This window comes from Diceros bicornis, chromosome 6 (assembly GCF_020826845.1).
Source record: "Diceros bicornis minor isolate mBicDic1 chromosome 6, mDicBic1.mat.cur, whole genome shotgun sequence".
Lineage (NCBI taxonomy): Eukaryota > Metazoa > Chordata > Mammalia > Perissodactyla > Rhinocerotidae > Diceros > Diceros bicornis.
This window is the reverse complement of record NC_080745.1, coordinates 60862509-60882223: the sequence shown is the minus strand read 5'-3', so window position 1 is coordinate 60882223 and position 19715 is coordinate 60862509. Positions and strand designations below refer to the sequence as shown.

The 19715-nt window shown below is 36.6% G+C and overlaps 1 protein-coding gene and 1 pseudogene across 3 annotated transcripts in view; one reads left to right on the top strand and one right to left on the bottom strand.

Moving 5' to 3' along the window:
* The window catches only part of LOC131407284 (cytochrome P450 2C9-like), a 556896-nt pseudogene that overhangs the window by 212844 nt on the left and 324337 nt on the right, over positions 1-19715 (bottom strand).
* The window catches only part of LOC131407278 (cytochrome P450 2C21-like), a 42262-nt gene that overhangs the window by 15529 nt on the left and 7018 nt on the right, over positions 1-19715 (top strand). For 2 of the 3 annotated variants that reach the window (XM_058543586.1, XM_058543585.1), the window contains exons 5-7: positions 361-537; positions 1509-1650; positions 3927-4114. In XM_058543586.1, coding sequence (XP_058399569.1) covers positions 361-537; positions 1509-1650; positions 3927-4114 — 507 coding nt within the window. The remainder of the gene's footprint in view (positions 1-360; positions 538-1508; positions 1651-3926; positions 4115-19715) is intronic. The other variant, XM_058543587.1, reaches the window with a different exon arrangement.

Genomic DNA, 19715 nt, shown 5'->3' with positions numbered 1-19715 from the left:
TGTGTAGGTTAAACTGGGATGAACACTAGCTCTATCATAGTTTAATGTTTTAGACTGGTTGACTAACATGTCTGAAACTCCATCTCCTCATTTGGAAAGAGGTGATATGCTGCTTAATTTCTTCAGAGAGCTATGGTTAGGAAATGAAGTTAAATGGCTTTGAAATTGCCTTGTAACTTGTGCATACTGCAACTCTGGCCATTTTATCAGTTCCTTCGCCTTCAAATTCCAAGTATGTTCTAGTGAAGGAAGCTTGTCTTATTCATCTTATCTACTCAGCGTATAGCAAAGGATCTGATATGTAATATGGGCCTGTAAAAGTTTGCCAAATGAATTAATAAATAATTATTTCCTCTTCAGCTCTACAACGCTTTCCCTTTTTTAATACATTATCTCCCAGGAAGTCATAATACATTATTTAAAAATGTTGCTACCCAAGAAAAGTTTATTTTGGAGAAAATAAGAGAACATCAAGAATCCCTGGACCTCAATAACCCTCGAGACTTTATTGACTACTTCCTGATTAAAATGGAAAAGGTATCATGTGACACTGATTCGCTACTTCATCTTGGTGGGTGATGTGATTCCTAGATTATTTTTGTTCTTCCCAGTGAAATTAGGATATTAAAACAAATACCCCTTCCTAAAGATGTATTAATTGCTTGTGCAGCCTATTGCTTGTGAAAACCTTATTGGGTGTCTTGATATATTTCTAGATTCTCACTGACAGTAACTTAGAAGGTTTTATATTTACCATCTTAAAGATGGTTCTTTATTTGGAGGCAGATTGAAGTACACATACAGACAAACACACACATTCAAAATTAATGATAGACAACATATTATCCTTCATAAAATAAGTACAGTGAATGGGAGATGTAACAAATGAGGGAACACAGGAATGGATAGACATCTAGAAAGACCCTTGGAAAGACACTAGGAAATTTTCACAGTTGAGGTAGATTTTGAGGGACTCTGCCTTAGATCAACAGAGATGCCAAATAGGTCCAGGGAATGATAAGTGCAGTGATCAAGTGTGTAGAATTTTCAAAGAGATTGCCTTGATTGTAATTGAGGAAATGTCCTGAGTGTAATGACTAATGAGGTTGGGAATAGTGATGCGGTTTGGGGATGGGTGGTTCTGGAGGCTTGAATGAGAAATTTAAACATCGTAAAACAGACAGTGGATGCTAGAATTGACAATGAGCAGCATTGATGACTTGATAAAAATAATGTTTGAAAGAAATTATAGCAAAACTGATTGGCTCTGGTGGGTGAGAAAGTGAGGAATCAAAGAACTTGTTGGAAGTTTGTAACTGATTATGTTTTAACTGATTGAAAGAATCCTAACAACTCATTTAGCTTTACCTTCAGCTGCAGCACTTTCTCATGTATGGGTTTAATTTGCCAAATAAGCAAATTGAGCAAATGATGATGTTATATTGAGTTTTTTTATGTTATCTCTGAGGCTTTTTTATTATCATGTGATTCTAACACGTTGTTGCTAGGGAAAACACAATAAACAGTCTGAATTTACCGTGGACAACTTGATCACTACCATATGGGACGTGTTTAGCGCGGGGATAGACACAATGAGCACCACCCTGAGATATGGACTCCTGCTCCTGCTGAAGCATCCTGAGGTCACAGGTATGATCACAGATGATGGGCAGGATGAAATTCCAGTTATAAGTTGTCAGGCAACACTGGTGACTATCCCGCTCTTTACTTGCCTAGGCAATGTACAAGACAATTTTCCATCATTAGTACATCTTCCTATCATTGGATTAATTAAATTCAAATTATATTGTAGTACAAAAAGAGAATGAAATATTTAAACAGCAGCAGAGATTTGAAGGGCAGTGGTCACTGTTCTCCCTTTTAAGTTGGAGTCTTCTCGATTTGGGTTGGGCCAGATGCAGTAAGCAGAGTTGTCTTAGGATCTGGAAAGAATTAACCTTCTTTCTTTAAAAAGATATCATTTGATATGCTTTCCATGTGCAGATAAATATATTTCTGTGAAAAGATATTCCTACTGAAATGCATTTGCAATGTAAGGATTGACTCAAGAAAATAGCAATCTTTCTCTATATAAGGGACCCACTCTCCAAATAAAAAAAGTTATACACAAACAAAAAATTATTTTTAATATACCAATTTGGGCAAACAAATGTTTACTCACAAACATAATTTCTCTTGCAAATGCAACATTTCCATTTTTCCTCCTCTTTTTCTTTTTGAGTACTCATCTAAGAGTATATTTCCTTCACTGCTGTATCTGGTACATTAAGACACTTTTAGTACAATTAAACCTCACAAAACTTATCTCCATGACATCAGCACCAGAGTTCTCTACCTCGTTGAATATCCTTCTCCAACCATTCTAAATAGGAGATGCTTTCCAAATGGTACAGCTTAGAATCATAGCATCAAAATTCTTTTTCTCACATATTTTGTAGGATGTGATGGTGCTGTATTTCTTTCATGTAAGACTCTTTCAGCCGAATAATTTCACTAACACTTATGAGACCTATGTTGATTATGATTATAAACAGCATATGACATATTTCTCCAAACCTTTAAATCTTGTATACATTGCAAATGCCCTAACTGTGTCATATTTCCCCATGCTTCATTTTCCATTTGGATTTTTTCTTTCACCATATCCATTTATATTTTCCTTTTCTTTCTTCTCATCTTCATCTCTTACCGTGTTGTTCTACTGAGCATTCTGATTTTATAAGTAGCTCCTAACCACTTTATATAACCATTCTCTTCTAAATAAAATTCCATCCTCTCACCTGAGAAGGTGGAGTTTAAAACTTCTCTGAAATCCCTAAAATTTTCTTGTTTATAGCTATTAAACCACAGAATTTTCACGTGCTCCATTAGAGAGACACATTCTTCAGGTAGTAGATAAATACCATTTGACCATAGTAGCAACACGGTACTGGAAAAAGTGGTTTATAGATTCTAGCAACAGGCTTCAGAGTCTGACCCTACCAGTAAGTAGCAGTGTGACCTCAGACTCATGACTACCTGTAACTTACCTTGGTCCCTCATCTGTTTAAGTGAGATAATAATACTTCCTAACATTCATAGAGTTTTCTCTCATAGCAAAAAGTTAATAGTGTTTGTTTTAACTAATGTTTGTTTTAACTAATGAATAGTCCTACTTAAACTATACATTATTAATAGGATATACTTTGCAGATAAAAGAACAATATAATTTGCTACCACAAATTACTTGCAATAATCTTATTCAATATCTAAGATTGTGGGTTCGAGAATGAGAAAGACCACATGATACCTGGATTTCTTTAAGAAATATACTTACTTTTCCAAACCTATTTCCTTCTTTTTAAGATGCACAAAATAATACCCAACATGTAGAACTACTTTGAGGATATAGAAAGTAATATAACAAATAGTGCATCATGCCTGTCATATTTTGCATTCTAAATAAATGTTAACTATGTCTTGTTACTATGTACTGAGTGTTCTAAACATCTTATTCAATTGCTATATTTACGAAGCATTTACTGCACGGTGCAGTCCTTGCTTTCTTGGAACTTACATACTTAAAACAAAAACCGGCATATACAAAGTGGTTAAACTACGTTGTCTGTAGTGAGCCTTCAAGATCTCAGATCCTTCATTCTGTCAAACAAAAGTGTACAAAATAGAAAATCAGAGTTGAGAATGAATTTCATCGTACAATTGTGTTTTATATGTGCATATATTTAGGTCTCTAATGAGATTCCAATTTGCCCCGGAAACTGCAATTCTGTTTCTTTTTTTCTTATGGAGGTAGCCATACATAGTTTTCCCTTTTCCCCATCTCCCACCTAAATGTAACCATGATTAAGAAGATCAAATTAAAAATCTTTTCTATTTCACGTGAATTCTGATTCCTACCTTGCCAGCAAAAGTCCGGGAAGAGATTGACCGTGTGGTTGGCAAACACCGAAGCCCATGCATGCAGGACAGGAGCCATATGCCCTATACGGATGCTGTGGTTCACGAGATCCAGAGATTCATTGACCTCGTCCCCAACAGTCTGCCCCATGCAGTGACTCAGGACATTAAGTTCAGAGAATACCTTATTCCCAAGGTGAGTGATATTTCATCTATACTCCTTCTTAGGAATCTTAGATTATCAGCTATCACTGTTGTAGAATTACAGATTGCGTAACCTTCTACAGGTCTTGCACAATCATAACTCAGGCATCTCATCCTCGGACCACATGCTCCATTCCTTCTCGTTTGTTGGTACAATTTTATAAATATAATATTTCTTACAGTCCCACAGGAGTCTCCGGACATTCATAGCGCCACACTCTGCCTGTCCATTAGCCCAATCTGCTATCCACTTCCCTGTCTTCCAGTGTATGTTTTATTACTCTTACCAGTTAACTAGTATCAAATAACCCCCGCTTCCCCAACTATCCATTTCACTTACTTGTTGAAAGTCCAAACCACCCATTTCCTTCCTTCCTATCTGCCCTTGAGCTACTGATCCTTTCTGGAAAGGACCATACAACCCAGCAGGTTGGTATTATCACCAATCCCAGATGTATCCTCAATCCTACCCAAAAATCCTGATTTATAACCTAACTCAGCTTGCTCCACCATGCTTGACAATGACTCTTTCAACCCTGAATTCTCCCCTTCCAATTCTTCACTATGTTTTTTTTCTTAGGTGACCTGGCCTTCCATCTGACAGAGAAAATTAGAAACAACGGAAGGGTTCAGTTCCCTTCCACTAGATTTACAAATTTGCTACATCTCCACACTTTGATTTCTCTTTCATGCCTTTGTTTTGGAGAAGGGCTCTCTTTTTATCTAAAGTAAATCTTTCTGCCTGTGGCATGGATCTCTTTCCTCTCACTTTTTCTGGGATTCTCCTCAAATAAGCATTTCTTCCTTTTTCTTTATCTTTATTTTCTCCCTCCCTACTGGCCTCTTTCCACTAGCATTCAAACATGCTCAATTCTATTACATCTAAAAAAAAAAAAAAAAATACCTCTCCAAATCTCTTGACCTCTCTGTTCAATCCTGTCTTATCCATACCCTCAGGTTTAAAATTCTGGTAGAAGGTGATTATAGTCATGTAAACATTTCCTAGTCAATCTCTTATTCATAAACCCATTGAAATGTATCATTCTAGTGATCCATTTTCATCAAAGCCATCAATGACCTCCACATTAGGAAATCCAATGAATGTTTCCAAGATTAATTTTACTTGGCCTCATGGCAGCATTAAGTAACCTTAAGAATGTCTTCCACATGGATATACTCACTTCCCACTTCAGTGACGTGACAATCTCCTAGTTTTCCTCCTATCGCTCTGCGTATTTGTTCTCCATATTCTCTGCTCTCTCTCCCTTCTAAATGTTGATGTTCCTCAGGTTTCTATTGTTGCCCTCTAGTCTTTTCAGTTTGTATGCTTTTCTTCAGAATGATTCCTCCACTCCCAAGGTTGAAGTTTGGGTTGAGATTGTGAGTTATCAGTCTGTTTTCTACAGTACCTGGATCTTGAAAGTCAGTGTTCTTGAATAAGAACCTCCCTAATCCAGGTTTATCTCTGGATGGACTGGAGAATTATAGGTCATCTCTCTTTTTTTTTTTTTTTTTGCTATTTTACAGTTTTCAAACTGCTTTCAATTATCTATAATCCAGGTTACAGTCCTCAGCTTCCAGTGACCCTACCTGTGCTTCTGCCTGAATGTTACCAGCTCAATTCAGGTTTCAGGGCAACTTTTTCCTCACATGGATCCCATCATACAAAAGTGTCTACGAGCAATGTGGCTTCACTGAAGAGTTTGGATGTTAGAACTTTAATTAGCACATTTCAATGCAAAAACTTAAAAATTGCGTACTAAGCACTTAAAGTGCCTAATAGATTTGTCTATAGGTCTCACTGTGAAATTCTGCCTCATGTTTGGCAAATTTGTTACTGGATGCATACATTTTGCCCTGTAATGTCACTTTGATTACTTGATCCCTTTATCATTATGAAGTACCCCTTTTAATCTCTAGTAATACTTTTTTTCCTGAAGTCTAATTTGTCTGCCATTAATGAAGACCAACTTTCTTATGGTTAAAGCATGCATGGTAAATCATTTTCTATCTTTTAATTTCAACTTGTAATTTTTAACAACATATAGTTGCTTCTTTCCTTTTTATCAAGTCTGATAATCTTTAATTATGAGACTGTTTTAATTGGGAAGTTTCTTTCATCTACATTTACCTTAAATTTCTATATATTTGTATTGTCTATCATCCTGGCATTTGATTCTTATTTGTGATTTCTTTTTGTATTTATCCTTTCCTGACTGACTTGATCAATCGTTTGGTACCGTTTCATTTTATCTCCTCTGATGACTTTATATTTATGCCTCTTGACATTTTACTTCTGCTTCATTTTGTGTTGCTGTTCTTTTTTTTTTTCTGGTGGTTGATTTTGAGATTACAATATGTATTTTTAACTTATCACTGTATCTGCTAAAAGTATCTTATTACTACACGGAAAATTTGAAATTTACAGGAATATATTTCCACTTACACGCTTGCACCATTTGTGCTCTTGTTGTCATATGTTTTAGTTCTGTATGTTACTATTTTTACTCTGAAAAGCCAATAGTTTTAAGGAGACTTAAACATATATATGTGTAGAAATAGAAATAATTTTTAAAACTTTTAAAAACTATTTTGACCTACTAGTGCATTCTGATGTTCTTTATTCTTTCTTGAATTTGTTGTCTATCTGATGTCATTTCCCTTTATTTCTAGAACAAGTAGCATTTGTTGAATTCTAGGTTTGTTGGATAAAAGTGTTTTAACTTCTGTCTGTCTAAGAATACCTTAATATTAGCTCGCTCATTTGTAATTTTCTTTTCTTGTAATGTTTTTTCAGGTTTCGGTGTTATAATTATGCTGGCTTTAAAAATACCTTGAGAAATGTTTTATTCCTCTCTTTATTTTTTTCTTTTATTTTTCCAGCTTTATTGAGATAAAATTCTCATATAACATTTTGTAAGTTTAAAGTGTACACTGTGATGATTTCATACACATATATATTATGAAATGATTAGCATAAGATTAGTTAATACATGCCTTATCTCACATAATTACCTTTTTTTGTGGTAGAACATTTAATATTTACTCTCTTAGCAACTTTGAGGTATATAATACACTGTTGTTAATTATAGTCACTATGCTATATATCAGATCCCCAGAACTCATTCATCTTTTAACAGGAAGTTTGTACCTTCGGCCAATATGTCCTCATTTCCCCCAACCCCAGACCTGGTAATGACCATTCTTCTCTTTGCTTCTATGAGTTCAGCAGTTTTAAAATTCCACACATAAGTAATATTATACAATATTTGTCTTTCTTTGTCTGACTTATTTCACTTATCGTAATGCCCTGAAGTTTCATTCATGATGTTGCAAATAGCAGGATTTATTTCTTTTTTATGGCTGAAGAATATTTCACTGTATATATATATGCCATATTTTCTTTATCCATTCATCTGTCAACAGACACTTAGATTACTTCCATGTCTTTGCTATTGTAAATAATCCTGCAATGAACACGGGAGTGAAGATATCTCTTTGAGACACTGACTTTGTTTCCTTCCTATATATGCCCAGAAGTGGAATTGCTGGATCATATAGTAGTTCTATTTTAAACTTTTCAAGGAACCTCCATACTATTTTCCGTAGTGGCTGCACCAATTTACATTCTCACCAAAAGTACACAAGGATTTTTCTTTTATCCTTATCCATGCCAATACTTGTTATCTCATCTTTTGGTAAGAGCCATTCTAATAGGTGTGTGGTGATACCTCATTGTGGTTTTGATTTGCATTTCCCTGATGCTTAGTGATGTTGAGCACCTTTTCATGTACCTGTTGCCCATTTGTTTGTCCTTTTTGGAAAAATGTCTATTCAGAGCCTCTGTTTGTTTTTTAATCATTTTTTTTTCTTCTATTGAGTTGTATGAGTTCTTTATATATTTTGGATATTAACTCCTTATCAGAAATATGATTTGCAAATATTTTCTCGCATTCAGTAGGTTGCCTTTTCATTCTGTTGATGGTTTCCTTTGGTGTACAGAAGTTTTTCAGTTTGATGTAGTTCCACTTTCTTTCAGTTTCACTGCCTCCTGTTTGGTGTAAATTCCAAAAAAAAATCATTGCCAAGAGTGACGTCAAAGAGCTTATCCCCATTGTCTAGATCTAATGTTCAAGTCTTTAATCCATTTTGAACTGATTATGTGTGTGGTGTAAGATAGTGGTCCAGTTTCATTCTTTTCTGTGTGTCCGTCCCATTTTCCAAATGCCAGTTATTGAAGAGGCTATCCTTTCGCTGTTGTGTATCCTTGGTTCCTTTGTTGTAAACTAATTGACATATATGCTTGGGTTTATTTCTGGGCTCTCTATTATGTTTCATTGATCTATGTGTCTGTTTCTATGTCAATTACTACACTGTTTTAATGACTGTAGCTTTGTAATACAGTTTGAAATCAGGAAGCATGATGTTTCTAGTTTTGTTCTTCTTAATATTGCTTTGGCTTTTCAGAATATTTTATGGTCCCACACAAATTTTAGGATATTTTCTTCTATTTCTGTGAAAAACGCCATTGGCATCTTGATAGGGATGCATTGGCGTTGATATAGATACTTTAACAATATTATTTCTTCCTATCTGTGAGCACAGATTATTTTTCCATTTATTCAATTTCTTCATCAATGTGTTATATTTTTCAGTGTGCAGTTCTTTCACTTCATTGATTAAATTTATTCCTAGGTAACTTATTCTTTTTGATGCCATCGTAAATGTGATTATTTTCTAATTTCTATTTCTGAGAGTTCCTGATTAGTGTGTAGAAACGTGACAGATATTTGAATGTGGATTTTTGTATCGTGGAATTTTGCTGAATTCATGTATTAGTTCTAACAGTTTTGGTGGGGTCTTTAGGGTTTTCTATCTATAATATGTTATCTGCAACTAGTGATTGTTTTATTTCTTCTTTATCGATTTGAATACCTTTATTTATTTTTCTTGCTATATTGTTTTGGCTAAGACTTCTACTTCTATATTGAATAAAAGCAGCAAAAGTGAGCATCCTTTTCTTGTTTCTTATCTTAGAGGAAAAGTTTTCAGCATTTCATCATTGAGTATATTAGCTATGAGCTTGTCATATATGGCCTTTATTATGCTGAGGTACGTTTCCTCTAGACCCACATTTTTGAGAGTTTTTATCATGAATAAGTGTTGATTTTTGTCAAATGTTTTTTGTATTTTATCATCTCTTGAGATGATCGTATGATTTTTATTCTTCATTTTGTTAGTGTGGTGTATCACATTGATTGATTTGCAGATGTTGAACCATCCCTGCATCCCCAGAATAAATACCACTTGATCGTGGTGTCTGATTCTTTAAATGTATTGTTGTAGTCAATTTACTCATTTTTTTTTTTTTGTGGATTTTTGCGTCTGTGTTCATCAGTGATTTGGCCTGTAATTTTCCTTTTTTGTGTTGTCCTTGTCTGGTTTTGGTATCAGGGCAATGTTGGCCTCATAGAATGAGTTAGGAATCATCCCATCCTCTTTAACATTTGGGAATAGTTTGAGGAGGATAGGTATTAAATCCTTTTTGAATGTTTGGTAGAATTCACTAGACATTCCATCCAGTCCTGGACTTTTATTTTTTGGGAGATTTTTAATTACTGATTCAATTTCCTTCTTAGTAGTCAGTTTGTTCAGACTGTATTTCTTCACGATTCAGTCTTGGTAGTTGTATGTTTCTAAGGATTTATCCACTTCTTTAAGGTGTCCAATTTTTTGGTGTGTGGTTGTTCATGGTAGTCTCTCATGATCCTTATCATTTCTGTGCTATCAGCTGTACTGTCTCCTCTTTTGTCTTTGATTTTATTTGTTTGCATCCTCTCTTTTATTCTTGGTGACTGTATTTAAAAGTTTGTCAAATTTGTTTATCTTTCATAAAAAATCCATTTTTAGTTTCATTGATCTTTTCTATTGTCTGTCAGTCTCAATTTCAATTATTTCTGTTCTTATCTTTGTTATTTTCAACCTTCTACCAACTTTGGAGCCAGCCCTGGTAATCTGGTGGTTAAGATTTGGCATTCTCACCACCATGGCCGGTGTTTGTCTCCTGGTCAGGGAACTATACTGCCTGTCTTTCAGTTTTCACACTGTGGTGGCTGCATGTTGCTGTGATACTGAAAGCTATGCCACCAGTATTTCAAACAACAGCAGGGTCACCTATAGTGGACTGGTTTCAGTGGAGCTTCCAGAGTAAGACTAGGAAGAAGGACCTGGACACCAACAACCAAAAAAATTGGCCATGAAATCTCTGTGAACAGAGCAGTATGTGATATAGTGCCAGAAGGTGAGAGGATGGCACAAAAAGACTGGGCAGGATTCTGCTGTGCTGTATACAGTGTTGCTAGGAGTTGGCATTGACTTGATGAACTTACGACAAACCAGTTTGGGGCTTCATTTGTTCTTCTTTTCCTAGGTCCTTGAGGTGTAAAGTTAGGTTGTTTATTAGAACTTTCTTGTTTCTTGATGTAGGCATTTATTGCTATGAGCTTCCTTCCTAGATTGCTTTCCCTGTATCTTGGAAGTTTTGGTCTGTTGTATTTCCATTTTCAATTTGCTCAAGGTATTCTTTACTTGCTCTTGTGATTTCTTCTGTGACCCATTGGTTGTTCAGTGGCGTGTTATTTAATTTCCACATATTTGTGAATTTTCCAGTTATTTTCTTGAAATTGATTTTTATATTCATATCATTGTGGTCAGAGAAGATGCTTGATATGATTTCAGTCTTTTTTGTTTTTTGTTTGTTTTTTTTTTGGTTTTGAAAGTAATGGTATTTATTTTTAAATTTTTTGTTTATTGCAGTAACATTGGTTTATAACATTGTATAAATTTCAGGTGTACATCATTATACTTCTATTTCTGAATAGATTACATCATGTTCACCACCAAAATACTAATTACAACCCATCAGCACACACATGTACTGAATTATCCCTTTCGCCCTCCTCCCTCCCACCTTCCCCTCTGGTAATCACCAATCCAATCTCTGTCTCTACGTGTTTGTTTATTGTTGTTATTATCTACTACTTAGTGAAGGAAATCATACGGTATTTGACCTCCTCCTTCTGACTTATTTCACTTTGCATAATACCCTGAATGTCCATCCATGTTGTCACAAATGGCTGGATTTCATCGTTTCTTATGACTGAGTAGTATTCCATCGTGTATATATACCACATCTTCTTTATCCATTCGTGCCTTGATGGGCACTGAGGTTGCTTCCAAGTCTTGGCTATTGTGAATAACGCTGCAATGAACACAGAGGTACATGTATCTTTACGCATTGGTATTTTCAAGTTCTTTGGATAAATACCCAGCAATGGAATAGCTGGATCATATGGTAGTTCTATCCTTGATTTTTTGAGGATTCTGCATACTGTTTTTCATAGTGGCTGCACCAGTTTGCACTCCCACCAGCAGTGTATGAGAGTTCCCTTCTCTCCACATCCTTTCCAACACATGTTGTTTCCTGTCTTGTTAATTATATGTCTTTTAATTGGGGCATTTAGTCCATTGGCGTTTAAAGTAGCTATTGATACGTATGTACTTACTGTCATTTTTTAACTTCTTTTATCAGTGTTTTAGTAGTCCTTCTCTGTTCCTTTCTCCTTCTATACAGAACTGATAGTCTCTTTAGTTTGACCTCTGTCTGAAAGCTCTACTCTTTAACTCCCCTCCTCCCTCATTTTATGTTTTTGATATCATATCTAACCTCTTTTTTGTGCATTTGTATCCATTGCCCACTTATCATGGAAATAGATAATTTTTCCTGTTTGTGATCTTCTCTTTTCCCCTTAAATCAGTCCCTTTAACATTTCTTGTAGCACTGGTTTCTTGGTGACAAACTCCTTTAATTTTTGCTTGTCTCGGAAATTTTTGATCTCTCCTTCCATTTTGAATGATAATCTTGCTGGGTAGAGTATTCTTGGCTGTAAGTTTTTTCCTTTTAGCACTTTAAATATATCGTGCCACTCTCTTCTAGCTTGTAAGGTTTCTGCTGAGAAGTCAGCTGATAGACTTATGGGGTTTCCTTTGTATGTAACTTGTCTTTCTCTGGCGGCTTTTAGGATTCTCTCTTTATCTTTAATTCTAGACATTTGGATTATGATGTGTCTTGGTGTGGGCCTCTTTGGGTTTATCTTGTTTGGGGCTCTCTGTGCTTCCTGTACCTGGATGTCTGTTTCCTTTCTTAGGTTAGGGAAGTTTTCATCTGTTATTTCTTGAAATAGATTCTCTGCCCCCTTGTCTCGCTCTACTCCTTCCGGGACACCTATAACACGGATGTTAGTGCGCTTGATGTTGTCCCAGAGGTCCCTTAGACTGTCCTCACTCTTTTTAATTCTTTTCTCTTTTACCTGCTCACCTTGGGTAATTTCTTCTAGTCTTTCATCCAGCTCACAGATCCGTTCTTCTGTATCCTCTACTCTGCTTTTGAGTACCTCTAATGAATTTTTCATTTCCAGTATTGTATTCGTCATTTCTGATTGGTTCTTTTTTATATCTTCCATTTCTTTGTTGACATTCTCACTGAGTTCATCTATTCTTCTTCCCAGATCAGTGAGCAGCCTTAACACTCTTAGTTTGAACTCTCTGTCGGGTAGGTTGCTCATTTCTGTTTCACTTAGTTCCTTTTCTGGGGTTTTGTCCTGTTCCCTTACTTGGAATGTATTCCTTTGTCCTCATTTTGCCTCTCTCCCTGTGCTTGTGTCTATGTATTAGGTAGGTCAGCTACGTCTCCTGCTCTTGGATAGGTGACCTTATACAAGTGATGCCTTAGGAGTCCTGCAGTGTGCTTCCCTGAGTTCTCAATGTTCCAGGGGTGACCCCTATGTTGGCTACATGTGTCCTTCTGTTGTGGCCTTTTTTCTCTCCCTGTATGCGCCCAGGTAGGCCGAGTTATGCTCCTGGTCAGCTGTTGTAATGCTCAGCTGTTTTTAGTTGTTGTGGGCCCTTCAGTCTCTTTATCAGGTGTGGGGAGCCCCAGCACAGTTGGCTGCAAGTTCTAATACCACATTTGTGTTGCAGTATTTCCTTTAAGTGAGTAGGCCCCCAGTGTGGCAGGTTATTAGGCTCAGGGGCTTACAATTGCTATAAGCCTCCAGCCTTTAGGTCTCTTGTCAGCTCTCTGAGGATTGCAGCTGTGTGGGGCTGGCCTCAGTCACAGGAGCACCCAATTGTTGCAGACTTTGGAAGGTGGGGCAAACCCCCTATGTGGGTCTTTGAGAAACAAAAGTCTTCTGCAGCTGACAAGCCCTGCCACCCACAGGTCCACACACACGGTCAACATAGTCATGCCCCGTGTGTGCGCCCTGACCTCCCGAGGTGGACCCAGTCTCTCCATGGAGGGAGCCCCACACACTCCACCACCGCCCCACACTCTCCACCAGCTCCTTGTGCACACCCTGCCCCACTGAAGTTGGCTCAGTTGCCAGGGTGCAGAGAATCCAGTCACCAATCTATGCAGGCCCACAAGTTGTCTGAGGGCTTGTTGTTGGGTGGGGCCAGTCTCTAGGGTGGGCTGCCTGCCCTGGCTGAGCTGGATTAAATTGGTGCTCTAGTGGGTGGGGCAGACCTGTGCTAGCAGACCCCAGGGAGAACTCCAATGGTGTCTGTGTCAGCATGCCCACACCAGGCCACAACAATGGCCGCCGCCAATGTCCCAGTCCCTGGAGAGGTCTCACCTCTCACCGAGATGCACTCAGGTCCTATCAGGTGAGTCTCTTTTCGCCAAAGCACTGTGCACCCATCTTTATGGTGATTTTAGGATGCTTTCTGAAACTGGTGAGTCCACGCGCGCCCTTTAAGAGCCAGTTTTAATTTCTTTGTGAACCAGGTTTTCTGGTGTTACTCCCCAATGTTTTAGTAGCAGCTAAAGTCAGATATTATGCCACTGGTCTCGATTGTGCTGGGTCCACAAAATGCCCACAGTAGGGGCTTTCCCCAGTTCAGGGCCCCGCTCCTCCAGGGTGGGCTGCGTACTTTTGGGCTGTTCCTCCGGGGCGGCCGTGAAGCTGGCGGCTTGTGAAGGTGGCGTTTTTCTCTCCAGGAGGGAGTTTCTGCCTCTTCCACCTCAATTAGGATTGTCTTTTGTTGCAGGAGTTCCTCTTATCCAGTTTTCGGTTTTGTCTCAGGGGTAATTTTTCCACGAGTAGTTGTAAACTGGCTGTGCCTGCAGGAGGAGGCGAGTTCAGAGTCTGCTTACGCCACCATCTTGACTTCTCCTCCCTGATTTCAGTCTTCTTAAATTTATTAATATTTGTTTAGTGGCCTAAAATATGATATATCCCAGTGAATTTTCCCTGTGTGCTTGAGAAGAGTGTGTACTCTGTTGCTTTTGGATGGAATGTTCTGTATATGTCTCTTAAGTGCATTCTGCTTTATAAATTGGAATGTTTAGTTCATTAAAATGTAATGTAATTATTGATATGGTGGGTTTATGTCAACAATTCTATCTTTTATTTCCTTCTTTCACTCAGTTTATGTTCCACTCTTCCTCCTTTCCTATTTTGTTCTGGAATAATTGCATTTTTAAAAATTGTTTTCTGTTTGTCCCTCTGTTTTATATTCCTCTGTTTCTCCTTTCCTGCCTTATTCTGGATTACCAGAAATTTTTAGAATTGTAAATTTCTATTGGCATCTAACTGTTTTTTTTTTTACTGATTTGTCCTGAGATTACAATATGCACCCTTCAAATTTTAAGGCTTCTTTAAATTGATGCTATAAAATTTTTTTGAAAATACAAGAACATTCACAGTGTATACAAATATTTAATCATGTTGTACACATGAAACTAGTGTAATGTTATATGTCAATTATATCTCAATAAAAAATACAAGAACATTGCAATCATAGATGGCTATTTAACCCTCTCCTTTTCTTATATGCTATGGTTATCATAGATCTAATATCTATGTATATTATAAATGTACCATCAATATTATCATTTTTTCTTTAAACCAGGGTTGGCAAACTTTTCCTTAAAGTGTTCAGATAATAAATATTTAGAATTTGTGGGCCATATGCTCTCCTCTGTGACTGCTCTGCTCTGCCATTGTCGCATGAAAGTAACCATAGATAATGCATAAACAAATTGGCATGGGTGTGTTCCAATAAAACTTTATTTATATAAACAGGTGGAAGTCTGGATATAGAACACTAGGTTGACAGGGTTTAAATTTTCTTTTTCGTTTTTGCTCTTTAAGCATTTTGTTTTAGTAGTTTCTGGTTTCCATTGTTTCTGATGAGTAGTCCGCAGTCCTTTGAATTATTATTCGCCTGTAGGTTATATGCCCTTTTTAATTAACTGGCTTTCAAATTTTCTCTGTATCTTTGACATACTTTTAACTACAATATTTTTAAGTGTGGATGTGTTTTTTTTTTATTCTGCTTGTCTTTGTCTAAATTTGAGGAATTTTTCTCCATTATTTCCTCAAATATTTTTTGCCCAATCTATTCTCCCTTTCTGGCACTACAATCACTTTATGGTATTCTTGCACAGGTTCCCGAGATTCTGTATATTGTTTTCAATGTTTTTCTATTCTTTAACTGGAAAATTTCGATTGATCTATCTTCAAATTCAACAAGTCTTTCTTTTGTCATATTCAAACTGCTGTAAAGCCCATCTAATAATTAAATTAATGAATTATAAATTTCAGTTTTACATTTTCCATTTGGTTCTGTTTATAACTTATATTTTGATGATAACACTAATTAGCATTTTAATTGATGTTGAGATAATTTTTCGTTATTTCCTTGATTATAGTTATTAACAGATATTTCAAAATTTTTATCTGTTTATTCTATTATCAGTGTTATTTTGGAGTCAGTGTTGTTCTTTATTTTCTCTTGAGTATGGGACACATTTTCCTGGTGTGTGTCTGTGTCTAATAATTTTGGATTTTATCCTAGACATTTGGAACTATATGTTGTAGGGACTCTTGATTCAGTTATATTCCTTTCAAGAACACTGAGTTTTGCTCAAACAGGCACACAAGGGATCTACCTCTCCTTCCAAGGCTGAAAAGATTATGTGCCGCTGTACCGGGGGCTGCCCCCAACCATCTATGCTCCTGAAAGAGGTGATAAAAGCTGCATGCTACAGAAAGCAATCCTGGGGCCTGCAGCAATTGTGAGCACCTGAGCCTAGAAACCAACCACACTTGGGGCCTGACTCACTAAATAGCAAAACAGCAGTATTTGTGTGCTATTTGACCTTGCAGCCAGGCACGTTCAGACATGCCTCACCCAATAAAGTGACCACAGCAGCTGCTTATGTCTGAGCCTTACAACTGGTCAGCCTGAGGCCAACCTAGCCTACCTATGCACCCACAGCAAAAACAACACCACCACAACAGAAGGGCATGTGAAGCCAACACCAGGGAAACTCCTGGAACGTTTGAAACAGGGAACAAGAGGAAAGCATATTGCTGGGCCTCATAAGGCATCTCTTATATAAGGCAGCATTTCCAAAATCAAGAGACATAGCAAATATACCTAATACATAGATATCAGCAGAGAGAATTAGGCAAAATAAGGACACAAAGGAATATATTCCAAATATGGGAATAGGACACATCCTCAGAAAAAGAACCAAATGAAACAGAGAAAAACAATCTACCTGGTAAAGAGTACAAACTAGTAGTCTTAAGGGTGCTCACTGATCTTGGGAGAAGAATAGATAATCACAGTGAGAACTTCCACAAAGAATTGGAAAATATAAAAAAGAAAAAATCAGAACTGAAGAATACAATAATGGAAATGAAAAATTCACCAGAGGGAATCAACAACAGAGTAAATGTCACAGAAGAATGGATGAGTGATCTAGATGAAACAGTAGAGGAAATCAAACCCAAGTAGAACAAAAATAAAAAATGAATTAAAAAGAATGAAGACAGTCTAAGGGACCTCTGGGACAACATCAACATACTAACATCCATATTACAGGTTTCTAAGAGGAATGGCGACAAGGGGAAGAGAACTTATTTGAAGAAATAATAACTGAAAACTTTCTTAACCTAAGGAAGGAAACAGATATCCAGTTACAGGAAGAACAGAGAGCACCAAACAAGATGAACCCAAAGAGGCCCACACCAAGACACATTATAATTAAAATGTCAAGAATTAAAGATAAAGAGAGAATCCTAAAAACTGCAAGAGAGTGGCAACCAATTACATACAAAGGGAACCCCATAAGGCTATCAGCTGAGTTTTCAGCAGAAGTTTTACAGGATAGAAGGGAGTAGTATGATATATTCAAAGAGCTGAAAGCAAAAAAAAAAAAAGCCTAAGCCAGGACTACTCTACCCAGCAAGGTTAACATTCAGAATGGATGGAGAGAGAAAGAGTTTTTCAGATAAGAAAAATGTAAAGGAATTTATCACCACTGAACTGGCCTCACAAGAAATGATAAAGGGAATTATTTAAGTGGAAAATAAAAGACCACACATAGGAATAAGAAAATTGTCAAGGAAAAAAAATATCACTGGTAAAGGAAAATATACAGTAAAGGTAGTGGATCAACCATATATAAAGCCAGTATGAAGGTGAAAAGACAAAAGTACTAAAAATATCTATCTCTATCATAAGAGGTTAAGGGATACACACACAAAAAAGAAGTTAAATATGATATCAAAAACATAAAATGTGGGGAAGGGAGTAAAATTGTAGGGCTTTTAGTGAGAGATCAAACTTAAGAGACCACCAATTTAATATAGATTGTTATTTACATAGGTTTTTTTATATGAACCACATGGTAATCACAAACCAGAAACCTATAATAAATACACAAAAATAAGGGGAAAGGAACACAAATATAATGTTAAAGAAGCCATCAAATCACAAGAGAAGTCAGCAAGAGATGAAGAAAGGAACAGAGAACAACTACTAAAAAACCCATAAAAAAACTAACAAAATGGTAATAAGTATATTATTATCAATAGCTACTTTAAATGCCAATGAACTAAACACTCCAATCAAAAGACACCAGGTGGCTGAATGGATAAAAAAGGAAGACCTATATATATGCTGCATACAAGAGGCACACTTCAGACCTAAAGACACTCACAGACTGTAAACGAAGGAATGGAAAAGATAATCCATCCTGAGGCAGTGACAAAAAAGCTAGGGTAGCAAGAATTATAATAGAAAAGATAGACTTTAAAACAAAAACTGTAACAAGAGACAAAGAAGGGCACTACATAATGGTCAAGGGAACAATCCAACAAGAAGATATAACACCTGTAAATATCTATGCACCCAACATAGGAGCACCAAAATATATAAAGCAATTAGTAACAGATATAAAAGGAGATACTGACAGTTACACAATAATTCTAGGGGACTTTAACACCCCACTTACACCAATGGATAAATAGTCCAAACAGAAGATCAATAAAGAAACATTGGCCTTAAATGACACGTTAGAACAGATAGACTTAGTAGATATATACAGAACATTCCATTCCCAAACAGCAGAATACACATTCTTTTCACATGCACATGGAATATTCTCCTGGATGGACATTTGAGGCCACAAAACAAGTCTCAATAAATTTAAGAAGATTGAAATAATACTAAGCATTTTTTTTTTTTGGCAGGAGATCAGCCCTGTGCTAACATCTACTAATTCTCTCCCCCCTTTTTTTTTTTGCTGAGGAAGACTGGCCCTGGGCTAACATCTGTGCCCATCTTCCTCCACTTTATATGGGACGCCGCCACAGCATTGCTTGCCAAGCATTGTGTAGGTGCACGCCCGGGTTCCGAACCAGCGAACTCCGGGCCGCTCTGAATCAAATGGACACAGAAGGAACGTACCTCAATATAATAAAGGCCATATACAACAAATCCACAGCTAACTTCGTACTCAACAGTGAGCAAATAAAAGCTATCCCTTTAAGAACAGGAAGAAGACAAGAAGGCCCATTTTCACCAGTCTTATTTAACATAGCATTGGAAGTCCTAGCCAGAGCAATTAGACAGGAAAAAGAAATAAAAAGGATCCAAACTGGAAAAGAAGCAATAACACTGTCACTATTTGCAGACGATATGATTTTATATATAGAACATCTTAAAGAATCTGCAAAAAAACTCTTAGAAATAATAAATGAATACAATAAAGTTGCAGGGTATGAAACCAACATAGAAAACTCAGTTGCATTTCTATACACTAACAACAAAATAGCAGAAAGAGAAATTAAGAATACAATCCCATTTATAGTTGTAGTAAAAAGAATAAAATGCCTAGGAAAAAATTCAACCAAATATGTGAAAAACCTGTACACTGAAAACTATAAAACATTGTTGAAAGAAATCAAAGACAAAAACATGGAAAGATCTTCCGTGTTCATGGACTATAAGAATTAATGTCATTAAAATGTCCATACTTCATAAAGTGATCTACAGATTCAGTGCAACCCCTATCAAAGTGCCAGTGACATTTTTCCTGGAAATAAAAAAAAAAAGATACCTGAAATTTGTATGGAATAACAAAAGCCCCCAAATAGCCAAAGCAACGCTGAATAAAAAAGAACAAAGCTGGAGGTATCACATTCGCTGATTTCAAAATATAGTACAAAGATATA